Raw genomic sequence first — 24361 nt, 5'->3', positions numbered from 1 at the left:
AGTGCAAATCCACTGTTGATAAGATATGATTTATATAAACAGAAGAACAAAGTGGTGCAAAACTGTAAAATTGGGGTCATGGTTGTTATTGGATTTCGATCTGCCACTTTTTCCCCCGTTTCCTGTTATTCTGTCAGCTTTTTTCCCATCCAAATCTGTCTTTTTCGCTGCCTTCTTCCCCTCTCCGTTGTTCTCACCGTATGCAGTAGGCGGCCACTAAGACAAAAGTGACAAGCAGCAGCATCCCAACAGCAATAAGGATGCCAGGTACTAAGAACTGGGCGGCAGAGTCGTGACCTGAGAGAGAAGACAGAATGACAGAGTGTAATGTAATGACAGAAGCCATGACAGGAGGTTGAAGAAAAGTATGAGAAGGAAAGAAAGAACATGACAGGAATTTATAATATTAAAGAGGCTCAATACAAGGACACTAACTCGATGCAAGGGCACAGGCAAGGCATCCATTCAACAAGAAATTGTGCAGCGACTTAAAAGAATCTGAAAAACCTTCCCGATGGAAATGAAAAAAATGTGTGAAAGAAGAAAAAAAATGTGTGTGAAACTCCCTCTTCAGGGGCAAAATTACCATCAGGCAGCGTGCGGAAGAGGGCTGCAGGACTGAAGCTGCCAAAACCGGCCATGGTGCGCGCCCGAACCTGCACCTCGTACTGAGTGGCCCTGCGGAGGTCCGTCAGCACCGCCTGGTTTTTGTCACTTTCTGTGTAGTGGCACTGATCTTCACTGCGTCGTTCCTAAAGGTTGAAAAGTGAGCATAAAGCAGGAATAAGTTAGAAAACGAAGGAGATGAATGTGGGAATTTAAAAAAAAAGATTGCTAAAAAAAAGCTTAAAAGGGTCATCTGTAGGAATTCAAGTTGATGAAAAAAGTCAAATTACACCATTTATCATCGACAAAAACTGAATAATGTTAGACTTTAACCTTTCTGATGAGTCATGTGTGATGATCACAAAAACAAAGCTTAAAATTGTGATATTTCTGTCAAAATCACTTTATTCCACATGTCTCATTTAAAACGTTGCCAAAAATAAACGGTTTGTAATAACTAGATCCTGTTAGAAACATTAAATTCTGCTCCTCTGTGACACTGTGAAGTCATGATTGATTCTGACAAACGGTCACGTGACAAATATTCACTGAAAATCTGTTTACACAGATCAGAGAGGAGAGGACAGGAGAGGTTGTAAGTAGAGGTTGAAAAAATTCTAATAATTCAATATGTACGGTAAATAATATTATTTTTCCCCCAACATTTATGACACCTGTGGGCACATGGAAAAATGTTGTATATATAAAATCCATTTTATTCCAGATTTAAAAACATTATTTCCCAGAGAAATTCTTCTTTTTGTGTGTGTGTGTGTGTGTGTGTGTGTGTGTGTGTGTGTTACTCTGTACGAAAGACATTTTTGACTTGTTCACCCTGCTGCAGGATTTAGACTATATTACAAGGCCACAGTGAGTAAAATGTAAAATGAGCAAATAAAAAGACAGCTTGAGGGTTAGAGGGGTTAAAGTTGTGTAGTGTGAAGCAGACATAAGCCACTGTGCCACCCTGTGAACATTCCTTTGAAAATATTGCATGTCTTTTTTTAATCCTGAGGTGAATTCGCCTGAAAATAAAACCATAAAACCTGAATAGAGTGTGACCTTTAAGCCAGACAGTTGAGAGCTGCTGCCAGGGGGCTCTCACCTTCTCACAGTAGCGTAGCTGATACTGCAGGATGGTGTAGTGGGGCTGAGCGGGGACTGACCAGTGCAGAGTCAGGCTGCTCTCTGTGGAGTCACTCTTCCGAATCACAGACACCAGCGATGGCACTGCACAGATGGCAGAAGAATTATAAATACCACACGGATTTCTGACTATTTTTACCTTCCTAACTCTTCCCCGTCACCTCTCTTACCGTCATGGTTTGTGGTGATATTGACACTCTCGCTGGCGGGGTCTTTGCCGCTGACATCAGACACCCCGTTGAGGGACTGGATGGTGAAAGTGTAAGTGGTGTGAGGCAGCAGGCCCCACACCTCCACCCTACGACCCAGCAGGCCGTGCTGCGCGGGCCGGTAGCTGACGCTGTCCCCGCAGGAGAGGCACTGGCCTTTGGGCGGCCTGCAGACGAAGCACCTGACGGCGTAGCTCTGGTCTAGTCTGCCGCCGTTGTCCAGGGGCTCGTTCCACTCCAGACTGATCGTGGTGTAGTTGATCTGGGTGACGATGCTGCGTGGAGCCGAGGGAGGTCCTACAGTGAGAAAAAAATTACACAAATTTCCATTTTTACACTCATTTTTCCATGGGGATTAAACAAATGAGATATAGCATGTTCATAAGTGAGCTTCAGAGGTGAAGGTAGGTGGATTTTCTTTTTAGCTTTAGACGAAACCAGGCAAGCTCTGTCCCCATTTCCAGGATATTTTATATTTTTTTTCACATGCATGACAGAGGTATTGATTCCTAGGCATACTAAAGAAATCTTCCAGAAATGTCAAACTATTTATTTAAATGCTGGTCTGAAGCTGGTCTCTTCTTGTGACTCTTCAGAAAGCACCAGCAGTCATCCAACATATATTATCACATTGTAATAAATTGTATTGGTTAGCCCTGAGGCAGTCATAGTGTATAAAAATCATATCAGACTAATCTCTTCTGCGTCACTTTACTGCCGCCTTACCTTTCCATGACCCACACAGACCATTTGTTACGTTTTTCCCCTATGCGCTGAACACATTTTATTCAGTCTGCACATGTAGTCACGAAGCAGAACAATGCTCCTGCAGTGGCTTTGCGTCACAGCGGGAGCATATGTGTTGCAGAATTTAACTGATGCAATTACGTTTGTCTAAAACTGGATGGTAATGATCGCAGTCTGAAAATTGTAAGAAGATAGCTGTTGCCTCAAGCCAAGCATAACTAAACAGCAGTACCACTCAGCCACTGTGAATGAGTCTCTGCTCCTGCCAAGGAGACAAAGCTTTGTCACTGAGCCTGCAGCTAACCTAAGTGCTAATAGTGTTCTCACTGGGAGCCCAAGTGGGGCAGCAACATAGGCAACCTTGGTGCGAATGAATCCTGAACTTTGAGAATATTTCAGAGGTGATCCGTTTTTAACGACCAAACAATCAGAATCCAATTTATTAAAATCACCAAAGCTGTCACCATAACGTAAAAACACTTATTTTCAGGGGAAAGGTCGGCGTGATATACAGATGGCACAGTTCGTTTGCAATTTTGCATACAAATTGAAAAAATTAAGTGATATGCTGAATTGCACGAGCACTCCCGAACACATTAAAGGAATGGCCTAATTAGGTGATGAATAATTAAGATAAATCCTTTGTAATTAAAATAATCAGTAATAGTAGAAATTGGATGTTAATTCTGGTCGGTATTGATATCACACCTGCAGAGGACAGGAACCGTCAACATCCAGACTGTGTTTCACATTAGTTCACATCCTCTTTATGGCCCCAAAAGACTGCACCTAATTAAAAAGTCCCTCCCATTCACACATCTAACATGTGGCTGAATTGAAATTCCTGAATCCGCATGGAGGTGTCACTTGAGACCATCAATGCCTACTCCTCTTTGGAGTGGGAAGCCCTACCCCCCCAACAACCTGTCACAAAGGATGTGCATGTGAATGGGCAGCAGGGGGACAAAGGACACAAAGCAGATTAAGAGGAGTTCTGGCTAAATGACACCGGGGGAAAAGAGAAACAGCAGCAGAGATGGAGTGAAACAAAGAAGATGTATGTGGCCTGCATACAGTCCCGTTTTCTGTTTACTTACTCGTGCACGGGGTGTCGGCAGAGTCCGAGTCTGCACGCAAGTATCCGGAGCGACACGCACACTCCGACGCTCCTCCGGTGGTGGCGTGGCTGAACCCTGGACAGCCTCTGCACTGTCCGTCCGAGGACGACTTGAACTGACCCACAGGACAAGCTGCGGAGGACAAATGAAGGCAAATTAATTATCTTGATTCAGGACATGACCTGTCGTGAATCTTCCGCCGCAGGCTGAAGACCTATCTCTTCCAACAATACCTCGGTTAAGTCATGGTCACCTAACAGATATACTAAAAAAAAAAAAAAAAAACTCTTATTCTTTTCTCTTCTTTTCTTCTTTAACATATAGCACTCCTTAGTAATGACAGTTGGCTCTTAAAGTTGTGTACTTACTTGATTCCTGTGGTCTATGTCTAGTACCATCAGGTTGAATGCACTTATTGTAAGTCGCTTTGGACAAAAGCGTCAGCTAAATGACATGTAATGTAATGTAAATGTAATGTGAATACTTCAGGAAATCTTCTGCCTACTGTGTTCCAGACAAACTCGGGTCAGACTGAATTTGCAAACACATTGCCGGGTTTTTTTTCAGGGTGCTTAGGTGCCAGATGGTTGCAGATTGACAGACAGAACCATGTAATGAGGGCCATAAACTGAAGACAATCACAGTGACGGAGCCAATAGAAATAGTCAATTATTGTACAAACCTGATTGACATTAACCTGCTACTTATCATTGACTCAACCTGATTATATCTGAATAACAACACTAAAAAACCCAACTCTTTTCTCTTTGTACTCGCATGTCGGAAACCAAAAGCAGCACTGTGAAATTTGAGGTGTAAAAACAGTAACATTAGCTTTTTTATTTGTTAGAGCACGGCCATTAGTGAAGAACTTCCTAAGAGTTAAAACATTATACAGGGGTTCTCACAGGCTCAGAGAAAGGCTTTGCAAATCATTACATTCTGTTTTTTTTGTGTGTGGGTTTAAAAGTTCAAAGTTAACACAGGTTTTTTTTTTTAAAGCTTTTAAAGAGTAAAATTCAACTTTCAAGGTACCTAAACCAAACATTCGCAGAATGGGCTGCAGATTGACAGACTGAAGCATGTAATGAGGGCCATAAACTTTCTTTGTACTCTTAACCAAAAACAGAACTGTGAAATTTCAGTTGTAAAGAAACTGTGAAATGAGCCTAAACTAGTATTGATTAGTTGACTGACAGAAAAAGCAACTGCCAAACAGTTAAAAAATGCCAATTCATTGGTTTTAGCTTCTCAAATGTGTGAATTGACCATCTTTCTCTGTTTCGTGTCACTGAAAATGGATCACTATCACATTTCAAAACTGACTTATCAATCAAATAAAAATAGAAGTAAAGAAACATAATATTCGCTAGTCTAAGTACATTTACCTACTTTACGTACTGTACTTAAGTACAATTTGAGGTACTTGTACTTTACAACTTTATACTTTTACGCCACTACACTTTTGAGGCAAAAATTTTACTTTTTACTTCACTACATTTAGCTGGCAGTTACTTTTCAGGTCAAGATTTGACATAAAAACATTAAAATTTTAAATGATACACATGTTTTTAAATCAAACAACATAACAGCATATCAAGTAGTTAAAATCAGTGCTACCTGGACAACAGTGAAATTATGCTTACATAAATGCATCAATAATAATAATAATACAATAATATATTAGGAATATATAAAATAATCTGAGTGGGGTCATTATGCATTTTACTTTTGATACTTTAAGTACATTTTGATGCTTTTGTACCTTCACCTCAGTAAGTTTTGAATGCAGGACTTTTACTTATAGTGGAGTCATTTCACAGTGTGGTATTAGTACTTTTACTGAAGTAAGATATCTGAATACCCCTTCTTCTTTCAGATTCACACTTCTCCTACACGTGAATGTGTAATGACGTGTCGTCTTATAACAGCTCATACAGTCATCAAAATGTTTACAATAAGCGTCCAGCTCCACCTGCTGAATGAGAGGAATAAAACAATAAACTTTCACACCGACTGCAGCATTGTTAAAGGGTCAACACGCTCCTGCCGATCCCTCCCGACATTTTGCCTGTAGGGGATTTCCCCACATGTGAGAAAAAAACGTATTGGTGTGAGAGTGGTGCTGCTGCATGTCTCGCCTGTGAAAGGTTCTTCAAATGTCTGAAACGAACCTGGGAGCTTTTGAGCTCCCCACAAATGACACTTTGTGATTCACAGCAACAGCCTGTTACTATTGTTCACCACACAGTGTTTTTCAATGACTTCAGCTGAATATTTAGCAGCCCAATGCTCATTTGAGTGACTTTTTTGTTCTGGACCTTTTCTTCTATCTAAAAACGATCTGGGATAAATAATAAAGATATTCTTTTGGCTGTGGCTTTCAAGCATGAACACTGATATTAATAATTTCTGGAGCTTGTTGACAGCTGCTCACATTTTGTCTCAACTTCAAATCTATTTGGGAATACTGAGGGCGTAAACTTGTACCCTTTTGTGTTATATAACAGTGGTAGAGCACCGGCACATGGGGAAATACACCCCTCCCATGTAGCAGTATTTATAGCCTGCTGGAGCTTTACTTCAAAGACGTGTTTAAATATTCTAATGAAGCTCTCCTATAACACTAAATCAGCTTGACAGCATTCATAAGTTTTACGTTAAAGAGTTGTGCTTGACCCAGAAAATATATGTATTGTCTACGGGAGATAATGGCGTTATAGCCGAAGTAATTTCATTTTAAACATAGACGTCAATTTGGTTTTCTGAAGTGACCGGCCTATGAAGCAAATTAACTGTTCAATCTTGCTATAAAAGGCAATTTCCCTTTATGGTCTGGTGAGTGTTTTTTCCCCTCACAGCTCTGTTCAGTGACAGAACGCTGGAAATGCCAACCCTCACTTCACCAGCAGCAAAATGTCGGAAATTATTTTTTTGTTATGAAAAGTCATTATACCTCCCACAGAGATCAAACTGAATCATACCTTCAAACATACACGGATGCAAGCAGACATTATTTAAAGAAAATGTTGCATTTCCTTTTGCGTCTCTGTGTTTTTAGCGCTCAACATTTATCCGTGTTGATGCGGTGTGTGTGTGTGTGTGTGTGCTCGTGTCGGGTGTTCACGCACGCCGCTTGTTAATTGGACTCATTAAACTGAGCTGCTGCACAGCTCCTGAGAGAATCATCCTGCTTCTTGCTTCTTTTTTTCGTCTGCTTTGCTTTGATGTTCTCAAAGTGATATGATCTTTACCCCGAGCGTTCCCCCTCCTTGCACCTCTCCCGTCCCCCTGTGCTCCTTGAAACTTAGCTGAACCGTGAGCTGTCGCAGCGGTGCGCCTGTGACCCCGCTCTTCCTCTCTGAGATAAGTGCTGCTCCACCTGACCTCTCTCTGTCCGCTCCGTGTTACAGCCGTCCCCTGCCTCATTAACTCCCTCCGTCTCTCTGCTCCAGTGTATCCTCACTGCACCCCACCCTCATCTTATTGTTTTCTTGTTTAGTCTGCCTGCTCTGCTGTCTATGAGGGCGTAGTCAATATCCATACTAGTGATGTAAATTTGCGGGTTTCATCACGACACGATATATATCGATTCATTGGACAAAGCGGTGCGACTTCTACAGGTGCATCTCAATAAATTACAATATCATAGAAAATTTTACTTATGTCAGTAATTAAATTCAAAAAATGGAATTAACACATTACATCGAGCCATTACACACAGAATGGAACATTTAATGTCTTAATTCATTTAATTTATCTAATTATAATGATTATGGCTTGCGTTTAATGAAGACACAAAATTCAGTGTCTCAAAAAAATGTAATATTACAAAAGACCAATTTTAAAAAGTATGTTTAATATGGAAATGTTGGCCTCTGAAAAGTATGTCCATCTATATGACTCAATACTTGGTTGGGGCTATTTGACTTGAACTGCTGGAAATTGACTTTTCCATCATATTCTAATGTATTGAGATGCACCTGTATACAGTTTCAGATTCAGGAGCTATGAGATAATATCATATGCCCATTTATCACAACACATAAAAATCAACTAAAATCTGATTTGATTATTATATTTCTGAGCTCTTCCTGATCTTTAAATGAAAAGAAATCCATTCATTTTTAATACTAAGAATAAAAATAGACCTTCTGTTCACTATAAAGTGCCACAGTGCATTTAAGTGCAAATGTTTTTTATGGCTTAACTTAAAGAGCCCGAGAGGATCTTTCAATTATAAATATATTCCCAAGATTGGTTCTGTCTGTGTGCTCAGTTTTCTTCTCAAAACAAAACAGGGAGATTGTCAAAATAAAAGCATATATTAAAGATATGCATTGATGTTTGGGCATTGCGTAGATGCAGTCTGTTCAGCGATGAATCGATACATCATATATCGTTATGATTATTTGTTTTTATTGTATTCATGCATATTTTATTTTGTGCGGGCAGTACATTTTACATTTTATTTTAATCCCATTTTTAATTTATTTTATCTTATTGCATCTTACTGATCTATTGTTTACTACATCTCTTTGTATTGTGTTATGTATTTATTGTTTGTGCAGCACTTTGGAAACCTTGTGTTTGCTAAAATTGTGCTATATGAATAAAGTGGATTGGATTGGATTGGATGACCCTAATACATACTTGTGCTTATGTCCTCACCTGTGCATCTGGTGTGTCCTTCAGCGGGTTCATATCCTTTCATGCAGGCGCAGGAGGTGGTCGGCTGGCCCACCCACTGGCCATCTTCCCCGCAGAAGAGCTTAGGTGGCCGAGGTCGGGGCCCCTGCAGTTCAGCGTGCTCCACACACACACCCTGCGCCTCTTGCACCAGCGTGCGGGGCACGGTCTCGGGGAAAGAGGACAGGACACTGACCAGTGGGGGACACTTTTTGAAAAACACCCTGACGGACAGCAGGGCCATGCAGGCGCCCTGAGCATGAAAAGCCAAGTAGAAGCCTCTCTTAGACAGGGGGCCAAGCCTTAAGGTCTTCACATTGAATTTCCGCTCCCCGCCCTTCCTCAGGAGAAAGTCTGCAGCCACTGTGTCCACCTAAGACAGGAAGAAAGAGAAAAGATCTTATGTAATGGCTTGAGTCCAACACACAGGATTCACTCTTCAAAGGGACCAGACTTGTGCGGTTGTGCATGTTTTATCCGTTCCAGCCCATTAAGTAGACATCACATATGCTTTACATTATTGAGCATTTTCCAAAGCGTACCACTGTGAGATCAGATTGATTTCCTAACTTCCTGGCAGCCATTGTTTCTCAATTGCTACAGTACGATTTGAACCTCAACTTTAAAACACGCTCAGGAGTAAGGTAATTAATCATAGCGAACGTTTCATCACTTTTATTTTTCTGTCAAAGTTACGTTATTTAGTGGTAATGAAGTTGTTGAGCAGGCTTTATTTTCAACCCCTCTCTTTTTGGCAGCACATTCAAGGACGCCGCAACATCTGAGGTTTGACACTGAAATGCAGAAAAAAAAGCACTTCACTCACAAGCTTTGCGTTTGGAAAATGAAAGCAAGACGATAAACAAAAAGCAAACATGCAGGTTGTGAAACAGATTGAATGCAGCGATGAGGAGAGTTTCTCGCTCCCGTGGGACTATAACATGACTCAGATGAGAAATAAAAGTGATCAAATGTGTCTAATAAATACACAACTAACGCAACGTTTTTGAGATGCAAAACAACCAGTAAAGTCCATTAATGAAACTTAAAGATCCTCTTCTAGTTTTGGACTAATTTTGCCAAAGGGAAAGACAAGAACTTTGATCATTAATGGAGATTTCTTTGTAACAAAGTCACACTTCTTAGTGAGATGGAAATTATGCACTGCTGTTCTTTTTTTCTTGAATGCATTAAAAGGGTGCTTCAGTGATTTAATAATGCACTTCCATGAAGTTGATGGACTCGCAGGAGATCCATTATTTAAGTCCCAGTATGAAGAAAACTGGATTGTACACTTCCTATAATGCAATTCAATAACTCAATTTTATTGTTCCCTCCTTGCCTGGTAAACCTTTTTAATCTTTTAAGCTGCAGACCTGCAGTTTGTAACGTTAAAAATGGTGCTTGGTGCTACAAGATGACATCAGTGTTGTCTTGAAATTAAACTATGAATTAGAGCAATCAGTTGATCAATTAATTAGTCAAGCGGCAACAAGTCCTCACATTTCAGAAGCTGGAACCACAATATGTTTTTCTCATATAGAGAAGTCAATTATTTAGGTTCTGGACTGTTCAGATGAGGAAAAGCTCATTCAAGGCATCACTGTGTACTTTAAAGAAATTAAGAATACATTTTTTTAAACAGAACTAAACTCTTAATTAATTAATCTAGAAAATAAACTGCATTAACTTCTGACAGTATCATTATTTTTTATTAGTTTTAGAGCCCTGTAATTTGTGAAAAAAAGTGCCTAAAAGTTCTTACCAAGCATTTCCAGACTCTCAAAGCCTTTACATCTAAATCTAAACTAATCAATGTTTACCGTTACTTTATATTTTATTTTACCATCTGTGTTGTGGCATTTTTCAGCTTTATTATTATGATTATGACAGTGACAGAGGGAATGGAAGGGGAAGATCTCGGGCCGGATTCAAACCTGCGTCCAAAGTGGCCTTAGTGGCCCCTGTTTATATTAACTTAACCCTAGTTAACATGAGATTGTATGTTTTGATCATTATTATTTAATGCTTTCTAATTTCCTGAGTAAGGGATCAACAGACGACTCATCTAGCTATTATACTAATTAGCTGAGCTCGTGTGGTGTGAGGAGACAACAAACAATATGATGACGTGACTGTTTTAGAACAAATATTACATGAGGGAATTTGTACATTAAACACCAGATAAAGTTGAAAATCAAGCTTTTTTTTAAGGAGCATATTCAAATTCAGGCAAGGAAACATAATGGCTAAAAATCAAGAAATAACTTGATTTAAGCAAACCGCAGAGAGAAAAAGTGTCTTTTTGAATACAATACTGACAATGAATAATGATCAAGGGTGTGGACCAGTGGTGGAATGGAACTACATTAACTAATAACTACACTAACTAAGTACTAAGTACATTTACTCAAGTACGGTACTAAAGTTCCATTTTTTAAGGAGTATTTCCATTTTATATATCTTTATACTTCTAATTCACTACATTTTAGAGGGAAATATTATACTTTTTACTCTACCACATTTTAGCTGACACTTTTCAGGTTGAGATTTAACATGAAAAACATGAAAAATTTAAAGTACTATACTAAGTAATTGAGTAAATGAGCCCTAGCTTGAGATAATCAAAAATGGTGATCAATACAAATAATCCAATATTATATTTAGAATATATAAAAATGATTTTAGTTGGGCCATTCTGAATAATGAGTACTTTTACTTTGGATACTTTAAGTACATTTTGATGCTGATACTTGAATGACTTTGAATGCAGGACTTTTGCTTGTAGTGGAGTCATTTCAAAGTGTGGTATTAGTACTTTTTACGAATACGAATACTTTATTTTTGGATAGGGACAGTGCACATTAATGAACATCGATAAACATCTTTGTAAATATGCCGGATTATAGCAAGGCTGCTAGTTTGCATCCGTAGTCCCTAAAAAATTAAAAATAAATACAAGTATAAAAGACAGCAAGTACATAGGTAAGATACAAATAGAGGAGACAACACACACATAGCAGACCCAGACAGGATATAACTGCAATAAAAAGTCATGTTCAAGTCGTCTCAAGTCCAGTTTGTGGTCACACCTTTGATGTGATTTGAGCCATTGTTTCAGATTTCCTTTAAAAGAAGAGTAAGTTGGACATTCCCTTATTGTGGAGGGAAGACTGTTCCAAATGCCCCCCCCCACAACAAATAACTAATTCCTCCCGAACGTAGTGCGCCTGTGGGGAATCTCCCAGTCTCCTCTAACACGGGCCCTGGTGCTAACACCTCCCAGAGTCCTTTTCTTTATACATTCATTCAGCGGCGGTGGAGCTAGACCATGGAGACTCTTGTATACAAAACAAGCAAATCGGAAAGTTTGAAAATGATGGAAACTTAAAAAATTATGTTTTTTAAGGGTCTTGCAGATATGGAAGGAGAAGGGTTTTTTTATCCAGGAAAAACTTTAACTTAAATTAGGGATCTGAATACTTTTTCTACCACTGATGAAATGAACTTTCATTTTTTCTTTCTTTTTGTAAATTCTGGTGATATAACTGAGATATTTTGCACATTAGACAACTTTGAGTAGTCCACACTTGATTGTGGTGATTCCATAGAGGTTCAGGAATTATTATATTATATGTATATTTTATATATATTGCAGTTGAAAACAAGGCGACAGTGAGCAAAATGTAACAGGAGCAAAAAACAAAAAAAATTATGTTTTTTAAGGGTCTTGCAGATATGGAAGGAGAAGGTTTTTTTATCCAGAAAAAACTTTAACTTAAATTAGGGATCTGAATACTTTTTCTACCACTGATGCGGGCGTACCTTGGTGTACGGGTTCTCCATCCAGGGCGGGTAAGAGGACGTGGCCTCGTTGGAGTCGGCCTGGTAGTAGTACAGGTTGAAGGTCTCCTTGCAGCTGCGGTGGTGGGTGCTCCTGGACGAGCACTCCATCATGGTGAAGCGCAGCTCCACGTAAACCTGCGACGCTCCTCTCCGCTGGATGAAGCCGCTGCGCAGCCAATGGCTGGACGCGCTGCCGGTCTGACAGATCTGATAGGTCCTCACGCTGTTGTTCTCCTCATCCAGACCGCTTACTTCCTCCCACTGAGAGCAAAGAGGAGAACAAAGAGCTGTCAAAGGTTGAAAACGACATCTGACCCAGAAAACTTTTTTAATTCTCCTGTAAAGAAATATTGGTCACATTAAGAGTCCAATTCATCATAATAATGTTGCGATTCTTTGATGGCCCTCTGCTGCTCCGCACCTGTCAGAGCCCCGTGGGACAGATCTGGCCTGCTGTGGATTTAGATCCAGCCCAAATTTGAATCTGGGTTGTTAAATCATTCCTCCTGCTGCGCTGCAGCCCAGCTAGTGGGAATACAAGTCTCACTTGTCAAACAGAGCACACTGCTGCACACAGCATCCGAGACAGACACAGATTTCACCCTTCAAACACACTTTTAGACTAAAATACAGAGAGGGATATCACAAATATGTATGAAGCGAAAACCCTCCGCAGAAATCTACATTTGTTGGGGAGCCAAATGCAACAAAAAAGGCTTTAATGTTTGACTTCTGAGTCAACAGCAAACATGTTCACCATCACTATGTTCCCAAGAGCGGGAAACAAGCAAGAAATTAACATACTTGGGGCAGAATTTAGCAGATTTGCTGAACTTGAGGCTCAGAAATTCAGTTATGTAAATATGTAAATCTTTAAAAATCCATTTGCAGATGATGTGTTGAGTGAGGCAGAATACTGGTCTGAATGAATTACAGTGCAGCAGAGCACTGAGAGCCAGGTTTGGATTTCTCCGAGGGGAGAATTTCTCTTTTAATCCCAAAAAATAAATACTATGGACTTTGGCAGAACACATTTCTCCGAACAAAATGTTTTCTGTGATGAAGATGCACAGAATAAGCCACAGGGCTCATCGGAATTTGACAGAAATCATTGAAAGAAAATGTTTAAAAATGGGTTTCTGGAAGCAAATCAGAGAGATGTGTTAACATACAGATGGAGATACAGTGAGACTGATGGAGTTACATGGACCTGACTGAAGCAAATGACACGAATTTCACACACAAACTATGTTTTATGCAGACAGATGCATTCACCCTATGAACCAAAATTACACCATTTATCATAGTCAGGAACTCTTAACAGCAAAAGTTATCATCAGATTTTCAAATTTCTAACTGTACTTTAACAAATTATGTGTGAGGAAGGCTTTTTTTTAAGGAAAATTACCTAAATGTATTTAATTTATTCATTTTATTCTACATGTCTCATTTAAAATGTTGCCAAACATAATCTGTTTGCAATAAGCAGATCCTGCAAAAACAAATTATGTGTAAGGAATGCTTCTATCAGGAAAAATCACTAAATTTATTCAAATGATTCACATTCAACATGTCTGATTTAAAAAAAAATGAAAATAAAAAATAAGCTATTTGCAGTAACCAGATCCTGCAAAAGAACATAAAATTATGTGCCCCTCAGCAAAAATTCTGTGAAACTTCGGCTGAACTGCATATTTTTTTACACAGAGCAGAGTAGAGCGGACAAGAGAGGTTGTAAGTAAAAGTTATAAAAATGAAAATAGTTCAATATGTATAGTGTGTGGCCCCCATTTTCCAACCAATATTGGAAAGACTTGTGTTCACTTGAAAAATGTTGTGTTTTTTCCCCCCAGTGTTCGTAAATATCAATCGAACTTGCATTTTTTCTTTCTTTTTGTAAATTCTGGTGATATAACTGAGATATTTTGCACATTAGACAACTTTGAGTAGTCCACACTTGATTGTGGTGATTCCATAGAGGGTCAGGAACTATTATATTATATGTATATTTTATATATATTGCAGTTGAAAACAAGGCCACAGTGAGCAAAATGTAACAGGAGCAAAAAACAAAAAAAGCCCTAAAACTGCTTGGGGCTCAGACGTTTAATTGATATCAAACATGGTTAATCTTAGTGGGTATTCCAACTGATATTTAATACACATCACTGTTAAAAAAAATAAAATCATTAAAGTTGTATTACGCTGGGGGTTTAAGACAAAATATTAGCTTTATTTTTTGTCCTCATAATAAATTGATGCTACATTTAACATTGAACAATGATGTGAAAAGTATTTTTGAAAGGAAGAAGCCAGAATGTCTTTGACAGAAGTTCTCTCGAACATCTACAATGGAGTGTATCATAATCCTTTAATGCTAAAAATAAATAACCATATATTAAGTGTTTTATAACTGTGACACAGACAGCTTGTGGCACCTCCACACTGCTGCCTGTCATTACTGACTAAATCACACTTTTATACTCTTTAGTGTTAGTGATATTAAACACAATCCTGACATTTTTTCTGACAACGTGAAGCTTTTTGATGAGCTGCTTCAAATGAAAATACCTGTGCAGACTATTTACAGGACTGTCGGCCTGTTTTTTACTTTGCATCTTAATCAAAAGACGCATTTGTTGAGCATTCTCATTCTAGAAAACTCCTCGCCAGCATCACTGCAACCATTTTCCTTCAGAGGAATCAGCCAGTTGAGCAGTATTTTTGGTCACTGACGCTGTTGGCAAAAATACCCAAGCAGCCATTCCTCAGTTGATCAAATTACAAATATGTCTCTTTCTGGCAGCCGTATTCAAAATTGTGGGCAGCCAGAAACTTCAACTCCAAGGTTGATGGGATATATCAAAGCATCTGCTTTCAATGTACTTTGAAACCCACATTCACTCCGGCGTTTTCCTTTATTCTGTCAGTTACCTGCCATATAAGGAGCTTTTTTTATAGCCAAAGTAACAAAGGCACAGCTGGAAGCCAAAAATCCCCCCGTCACCACAAGGTCTGTGTTAGTAATACAGATAACATGGAGCAGGGGTTACATACCTCAGGTTTGGCATGTGAAAAGATTGTCCATTTGAGATCAGAAGTCTCTGTCTTAGTGTTCATCAGGACCTCTGTGGAAGAAGAAAAACAAGATAAAAAAATGTAATATCACTCACAGCAGGAACTATAAAAATGACACACATAAGACTCATTTACATTCAGAGGAACACACGAGTGAACTTAAAATCAAAGAGTGAACATATTTCGAGTCCCAAGCTGTCTGCCAAGTATCAGCTATGGCTTACACTGGGATTACGGTAGAAGATGGAGTTTCACCAGTCAATTACGTCCACAGAAACATCCCCACTACCCTAAAATTGTCTTTCTTCTCATGTTTGTTTTTATTCCCCCCACGTCCCTTGTGTTCCCAGAGACACACCATGCCTGTGGTCACACTAAACCTGCTGAAGAGCCCGCCTTGGTCCAGAGAGAGAGAAGGGACGAGCAGTTGGAACAAGAGAACAGAGCAGACTTACATAAATACACACTCAAACACACACAAATAAAAAGATTTAAGCCCTTCCAGTCACGATCTGTGATTACAATAGAATTGATTTTTTGTAATCTTTTGAGGGGCAGGCTGCCAGCTCACAAACAATCTGAGCAGTTCTGCTATGATTCAGTATCCCAATAAAATCTGGGAACCCGAACTGCATGCAACTTGGTGCAGAGTTAGGTGAGGGTGAAGGGACTTCTTTTCATGTGAGGACATCCTTCTCCCCCCCAGCTGTCTCGGCAGATTGTCTTTGCTGAATTGTGACTAGTGTTCATAGTGATGGGATGAGGTTTGTGTCACAGACCGGTTTTTAGAGCCCTACGTGTTCCCCACAGAAGCTCATCTCAAGGGTGAGGCAGTTTGGTTTTACCAATAAACAGGATTTAATGCGGCTCTCCTGTGTGCCATGATCAAGGAGAGCACTTGCATGAAAATAGATGCCGGAGGAAATGGGCGTTTCACTGTGAGTTTATCATTGAGGTTATTAAGATGTTTTGTTGAATTAGGCTCCCAATATAAGGCTCAACAGTAAAGTCTGGCATCCCACACACACACACACACACACACACACACACACACACACACACACACACACACACACACACACACACACACACACACACACACACACACACACACACACACACACACACACACACACACACACACACACACACACACACACACACACACACACACACACACACACAGTGCATTAAAAAAACATCTTCTCTTACTTTTTCATTTTTATCCAATTTAGGTTTCATCATTAATATAAATAGTATAGTATAGTAGTATATTTTTTCCCATCACATTATTGGTTTTGGTGATAATGCTTCATTTTCAGGGTAAATATTACGTTTTTACCACAATACAATATTGATTCTATATTATGACGTTGACAATAAAATCAATTTCAGTTTCACTGAAAAAAAATATGATTTAACAATGTTATTACTGAGGTCTTCCAGACATTTAGATGAAAAAGAATAAAAATAAAGTGAGATTTATAATGCATATCCATATTTTCCTTTTGCATTGATAATATTTGGTGATTGGATCGATATATTAATCCAGATGCATGTATCGTCACACCCATATAGGGTTGGAAACTTTCCTTGGGAATTAATGGGAATTTATGGGAATAAACCGCAATAATTTGTAAAGAATTTACAAAATTGAAGTTTGGCCCTTAACAGGGAACTTAAATATTGTTGTTGTTCAATGAAAGAAATGTTCAATAAAATAATTAAAATGATAAAGTTCTACTTACAAATAAATATATTGAAACGTTTAGATATGATATAGTTTCTTTAAATGACCCCCAATTTCCAGTTAATTCCCCTTAATTCCCATACATTTCCCATAAATTCCCATAATTAACATTTTTCAATATTTTCAAAATTCCCCAGCTGAACTTCCCATGCAAAGTTTCTGGAGATTTACTGGAAATTTTCCATCCCTCTGCAACCCTTCACCCATACTTCATATAAATAATAAAACCATGCCAAAACTGCACTGGAATCATAATTCACTTTCTTTGTTTCTTTCTCTCTTTTTTAAAAATGTTTCCTGGGCATGTTTGCCTTTTATGGACACTTTGACAGTTAAAACAGAGACAGGAAGTGTGTATAGTACAACATGCAACAAAGGTCGCCCCGCTGGAATCAAACCAGCCACGCTGCACTGACATGACATGCACTGCAACCACTCTGCTACCAATGTAAATGACATTTTAACCCATAAAACATGTTAAATCTTCTATTTTTTGTTACTAGGCTAAGTTTAAACCCATTTAACAATTCTAATCCGTTAATAGGGTGTCCAGTATTGCATTTAACTTGTTTTGACCATATTTCCTGAACAAATTAAAGTCACAATTTTGATAAACAAAAAGACACATGGTTATTTGTATTTATTTATTATCGATTTATTATTATTATGCTACTTAAAAACAAATCTAAAAAAATAATTTGTTGTTAAACAGAACTAATAATGTCACAATTTTGATAGATGTTGTGGAGATGCAGAGAAAAAGGCAAATTTGTGTCTATTTTAAAAAAAAATTTAAATGCTAAATATTATAAACATAAATACTATAAGCGCCCAATGTAATGTTTATGTCACATCACAGATCTTTGACATTTAGGGATAGTGTTATAGTGGTATATCCCCCATAACTTTCCTTTAAGGACAATTGGGTCTGGGTTCTTATGGGTTAACATTCATAAAATAAATATCTGACAAATGCTTCCCTCTGAATCCTGAATGAGGCCAGAGTGTTGCTTTTCTCAGCTGTTTGATATGTGTCGTCTCCACCTCCTACATCAACATGTTGCTTTGTCGTCCGAAACATCTGCTCTGAATACGTGCCCGCCAGAATCAAGTGTCTCATTTTACACACAGATTCCATCTGTATTCATTCAGATGTGGAGATTACAGAGCCCCGTTCTTCTTCTATTGGTTTAATAACAGAGACAACACTGCTATCAAGTCATTTCCTTTGAAATGTACATTACACCGAATGAAATCTAAGGCTGCAGACTGGCAGCTTATGTTTGTTTCATGTGATTCAGATCAGCAGCTACGTAACGTGGAAGCATGAGAAAGAAAAAAAAAAGATGCTTCATTTCAGCTTCCAAACAATCAGGCTGTAAAGTTGAGATGCTCAACACAAAGTCAGCCACAGGGAAGGTTAGTATCCTTTGTGATGTTCTGTGCTGCAGTGGTGGGGGGCTTGGCTGTGCAGCCAGAGGTGTTGTAGTGCCTCCACACGGCGCGACAGGTGGCATGTCAGTTCTTGAATGCACCGGGTGACGTTGAGCTGCTCTGTGCTGGACCCAAAGACCCTTTCAAACCTGATTTGAGCGACCAGAGTCTCAGGACTATTGCATTTTTTTCTTTCTTTCGTAAATTTCAATTAAATAAATAAATTAGAATTAATTAATAATTAATTCCCATATATTTCCCATAAATTCCCATAATTAACATTTTTCAATATTTCCAAAATTCCCCAGCTGAACTTCCCATGGAAAGTTTCTGGAGATTTACTGGAAATTTTCCATCCCTCTGCAACCCTTCACCCATACTTCATATAAATAATAAAACCATGCCAAAACTGCACTGGAATCATAATTCACTTTCTTTGTTTCTTTCTCTCTTTTTTTAAAAATGTTTAATTAAATTTAATTAATTTAATTAAAAATTTCTTTCTTTCGTAAATTATAGAAATTCTGTGTTAGTCTGTGTTATTCTGCACGTAAGACATTTTTGATCACATTTAATATGTCAATGTTTTTGCACTTCAGACCTGCCCATAAAAAACTAATAAAGCCCTAAAACTGCTTGGGGCTCAGACGTTTAATTGATATCAAACATGGTTAATCTTAGTGTGTATTGCAACTGATGTTTAATACACATCACTGTTAAAAAAAAAAAAAAAAAAAATTAAAGTTGTATGACGCTGGGGGTTTAAGACAAAATATTAGCTTTATTTTTTGTCCTCATAATAAATTGATGCTACATTTAACATTGAACAATGATGTGAAAAGTATTTTTGAAAGGAAGAAGCCAGAATGTCTTTGACAGAAGTTCTCTTGAACATCTACAATGGAGTGTATCATAATCCTTTAATGCTAAAAATAAACAACCATATATTAAGTGTATAAAAAAATGGATGTGGCCAGTCAGTCTAAAAAAACAAACATCTTAAATTATAAATATATGTGCCTAATTATCTGGCACTTCAGTTAAGAGGTGGTGACATAATTAAACCCTTAACTGATTAGTTCAAACATTTCAAATGTGAGAAGTTCCTCATTTTTTCCAGTTTTATATTGTTATGATTTGAACGTCGTTGGGGTTCTGATTTATTTTATTTATTAATTTATTTTTCACTCCCTCAGACCACCTAGGGAAATAGTTGTCATTGTTAGTGGGTTGGTATTTGTTTTTTGTTTATATTTATCAGTTTTTTTCATACCTTACAGTTGTGTTACTGTCTTTTTTGCACTGTGTTGTCATTGATGTAATCTGTATTGTTCTGATGTTTATAAAAATAAAAATAAATGATGCCTCTTGTCATGTTTCCCATGTGGTATTGAAAATGGTATGCTAATAGTATATTTTTTTCTGGGTGTCAGTATCAAGTTTGAAATTGGTGAAAACCCTAATGTAAAGACAAATCCATGCATCTCATGTAGTTTTTCTTACCATATCTGCAATTGTTTGACGCCTACCGGTGTCAATGTGAGAAATTATACAACCAGAATCATGAAGATTATGAAACAAAAATTAAATGATATGGCCTGGCAGTCTAAAAAAACAACACTTCAATTATAAATGTATGTGCCCAATCATCTGGCACTTCAGTTAGAAGTGGTGACATAATTAAATCATGAGCTGATTAGCTGAAAAACAAAAAAGAACACCAACAAATTTCTACTTCCTCATTTATTCTGTTTTATATTGTTGTTAATTGAACATATTTATGAAACACTGTGGAAACAAAATGGGTTCTGGGAAATTGCGTTGGGTTTTTATGAGAAAAAAAATCAATAAAATGGAGTTTTTCAACATATTTCCAATCATTTGACGCCTACCAGTGTCCATGTGAGAAATTATACCACCAGAACCATGAAAATGAATCATTATCGTAACACACATGTCAATGATTTCCTGTGAAACACTCTAAACAGGAGAAAAGGATGTTAGGAAACATCTTTTACACAGAACATTATGAAGCTCTGAAAGCTTCCAGGGACTCCTTGTAGTCTATGAATATATTTCAACACCAACACTTGTAGTATTTTACAAAAATAACCACAACGCCTACAGTTACTAATCTCTGTGATCCTGTGTAAAGTGAGAGGCAATCACATTTACCACTTAGCAGCCCACATCCCAATGAAATACACATGAAGGCACAAAGAAATAAAGCAGAGTCTGAGTCCTGCTTCCTGCTGAGACAAATGTTACTGCTGACACTTTTGTTAAACACTAATGAATGTTAAATTTAGGTTATCAGATACGACGGGCAAGCTCAGTCCACTTGGGATGGGCTGTTTGAATATCATTACATGCTTAAAACTAAATATAAAGGGAAATATGTGCATGTTCTAAGCATATAGTTCATGGTTAAATCAGTTTGTTGTTGCAGTGTGGTTCATGGAGGTCATAACTTTTTTATTGTCCTTACTTTTTTAATTAATTATGCTACATTCCACAGTGTAATTACTATAAAAAAATATACCGCAGCACGGCAATTCATCTCATAGATGAAAAAAAACATGTTAAACTGCATTATAATGCAAATAATTAGCAGCAAAAGAACAAGTGGGAAACATCTAGTGCCATCTATAAATATGAGTCTTTATATCCTCGTTTTTCCCATAATAATTTCCAATGATCACTCGATCACGCCCACCGCTGCTCTCATCTTCTGCTAATCTAATACTCTTCCTCTGTTAACAACCCACACACACACACACACACACACACACACACACTCAGTAATAATCCCTTTCTCAACCCCACTTTCACTCCCGTACAGCCAAATAATTTCAATCTTTCTCGTAGCGTTTCCTCGTTCCCATCATGTGGATGACCTGTCTCCTGCTCGGCTCATGAAAGCAACGATTTGATATCAGGGTTTCTGCAGATTCGTCATGATATCACACTGAAAAGTGACTTTAATCAATAGCTTGTCTGTAGTGACGTCAATATGACAAGTGAAACTCTGATGGAAGGCAGATAAATCCATATTTACTGAATTAGAAATAGAGGAAAGCGACTACATGACTAGAGCCAGACAGATACATCAGTTGACTGATATTATCGGCCGATATCAAAGGCCTATCAGAGTCAGTGTATATGCTGTCTAATATGTCCTTTTTTATACATTATATAATGCAGAAAATGTTGCTTGCCGTGATTTAGAAATTGTGCTAGCTATGGATTCTATGGATCATTTTTTAATAGTCAACAATTGACCTAAACTTAGTAACTAATTTATTTTATTCCTATTTATTCTTTATTCTCTTAGCTATCATTTAAAAAATGGCTTTCATTTGAATGCATTGTTTGTATAAAACACAAGTGTTTTTGTTTGAGACAGTAGCTCTGAAAATTAGTGCACAATCCACATAAAAAAGATCTATTTTCATTCTATCTCAAGAAAATTACTACATCGGCCGCCTTATCGGTTATCAATGAATATTCCCGCTCTAAAATCAGTATCGGTATCGGGCTCAAACATTGAATAGGGTATTGAATAAGGTCGCTCTATACATGACAGGGTTGGATGAGCCGGCATGCAGCAGCTATCATCAGAAAGTGATTTTTCCCACAATTTACGGTACAATAATATTTGGACGTTAAATGGCAAGCCAGATGAAAGTGTGCAAGAGTAGAAAGAATTATAAATATTTGGTGTGCAGCTGCATCCACGACAACAGAACCACAGTAGTCTTGGTTGGTGTGTTAAGGAGCCTGGATTAACAGTCTTCTTACAGTGCTATTTCACCTCAATTAAGGATGCTTCAGAAGCAAACTTCAGCTGTTATTTTTTACCTGAACTTCTCCCTGAGGCCTGGTTAAACACTGGTTGTGTCTTAAAACAAAAGAGAAGTCACAGCACATTATAATTGCAACACAGATGTGTTTAATGCAATACTTGAACTTAATGTTAGTTGACTCCACTCCTCCAGACTTAACATTACAGGTTTCTGAGCCACATCTGCTGCTGTTCCTGCCAGAGTTTTTTTCCCCCTCCTTCTCTCCTTTATGTACTACTATTTAAGGGACTTAAATGAGCCCTTTTGTCACCTGATTTGACGGATTTAAACAGCCATAAACAGCATAAATCATAAACATTTGGCTGGTATCGTTGACGTATGAGATTATATGCAAAGAACGTATTATTTATTAGGAGTCTCTCTTATACAATGTACTCCTTAAGGTCCTCTCTGTGCCAGGGCTGGGTATTTGTACTTTTACCTTTAAGGGCACTTTCACAACCAAAAGTTCAGTCCATTTTAACCCATTGAGGCCTGAAAAACCGCTGGGCGATTTTAAAATAAGCCTCAAATTTTCTGGAAATTCTGGAAAAATTCTGGAAAAAAAAGTGTGAACTCTTCTACTAAATAATAGATTTTTCAGCCTCTGTAGCAGATAGAAATGAAATTCAAAAAGTATTTGAGAGCTTATACAAAATACTACAAAACGATGTAAACGATTTCCAGGCTTCAATGGGTTAATCGAACTCTGGTGCAGGTAAATCCTAAAATCAAAAACGAACCAAAAGTATCTGTTTCACTCTGATTCAGACTCACCAAACGCACCAAAACGGCATAAGTTATGAACCAAAATAACCCAGTACCAAGTAGTATTGTATTCTCCAAAAATGATTATTTGTATGTCTTTTTTTGCATTGTATACAGAGTTTGTTGCTGTGAAGTCAAGCGTGGTGTATTTGAGGGAATTGGCAGTTCAGTGCTTAATGTATTTGTGTTAAATAATTTGTTTGGGGAGTGGTGGTGGCATTTGATGCAGCTGAATGCTTCCATTCACATGACGGGTATCAAATGAAGTACTCTACTGGTATCAGTATCACTTTGGTATTACATACTGGTATTGTAGTTATTTAGACGATACCTGGCCCTACTCTGTGCAAACTCCTAGTAAAGAAACATACATGCCTCTCTCTCCCCTTCTTCCTCAAAAACCAGCCCACCGGCTTTTTAACAACAATCTGAGGCGATAAAGAGGAAGAAAGGAGTCGCAGAGAGAATGAGAGAGAGAGAAAGAGAGCACAGAGGTGGATGAGGAGGATAATTGGATGACAAAGTTCAGGCTGGTGCTTTCTCCACATTTAGTCTACCTCGGGTTCACTGCAGCATAATAAGAAAAAAAACCCTTCATAATGCTCAGGGTGCAATGTTCCCACCCATCATATACAAACCTGCCTCTGTTTCATATTCCGATTTACTTGCATGAAGGGAAGAAACACCAGCCCCCCGGCATGATAATCACTGTTTATCGCTGCTCTATCATTAAGGTTTACGAGACAGGATGTGTGTGAGCGTGAGTGTTTTTGATGACATGGTGAGTGTTTCTATTATGTGCATGCACGGCCTTGCCTTTCACTCAAGTAGGTTCAGACTTAAGCCCCGTTAGAGGAAGCTGGCGTTTCCCCTGCATTCTTACAGCAGCGGCGGGCCACCCACCGCCGGAAAATTGCCCTAAGCGCAAGAAAAATGGAGGAACAATGAAAACTCGTCATCCGGCCATATTTAACACCCAAAACAAACAATTGTACAGTAATTACAGTACAATCATCCACATTAGGAGACAGAGGAGAAGTCTAAACTGATACTGGAGCTGGCAACAAGACCTGATCTGAGCCTTGGAATTACATTTTAAAACATATTGTTAATAAGACATTTCCC

General features: G+C 38.2%; 1 protein-coding gene across 1 annotated transcript in view; it reads right to left on the bottom strand.

Moving 5' to 3' along the window:
- The window catches only part of ephb4a (eph receptor B4a), a 51594-nt gene that overhangs the window by 9553 nt on the left and 17680 nt on the right, over window positions 1-24361 (bottom strand). The window contains exons 2-9 of the mRNA XM_059351239.1: window positions 15419-15489; window positions 12341-12622; window positions 8498-8888; window positions 3806-3958; window positions 1923-2258; window positions 1712-1836; window positions 587-752; window positions 198-297 (exon numbers count right to left, since the gene is read on the bottom strand). Of these exons, the coding sequence (XP_059207222.1) occupies window positions 198-297; window positions 587-752; window positions 1712-1836; window positions 1923-2258; window positions 3806-3958; window positions 8498-8888; window positions 12341-12622; window positions 15419-15489 (1624 nt within the window). The remainder of the gene's footprint in view (window positions 1-197; window positions 298-586; window positions 753-1711; window positions 1837-1922; window positions 2259-3805; window positions 3959-8497; window positions 8889-12340; window positions 12623-15418; window positions 15490-24361) is intronic.

The sequence above is a fragment of the Centropristis striata genome, chromosome 15 (assembly GCF_030273125.1).
Source record: "Centropristis striata isolate RG_2023a ecotype Rhode Island chromosome 15, C.striata_1.0, whole genome shotgun sequence".
NCBI lineage: Eukaryota > Metazoa > Chordata > Actinopteri > Perciformes > Serranidae > Centropristis > Centropristis striata.
Note: the sequence above shows the minus strand (reverse complement) of the source record. Positions and strands in the feature narration are given on the sequence as shown.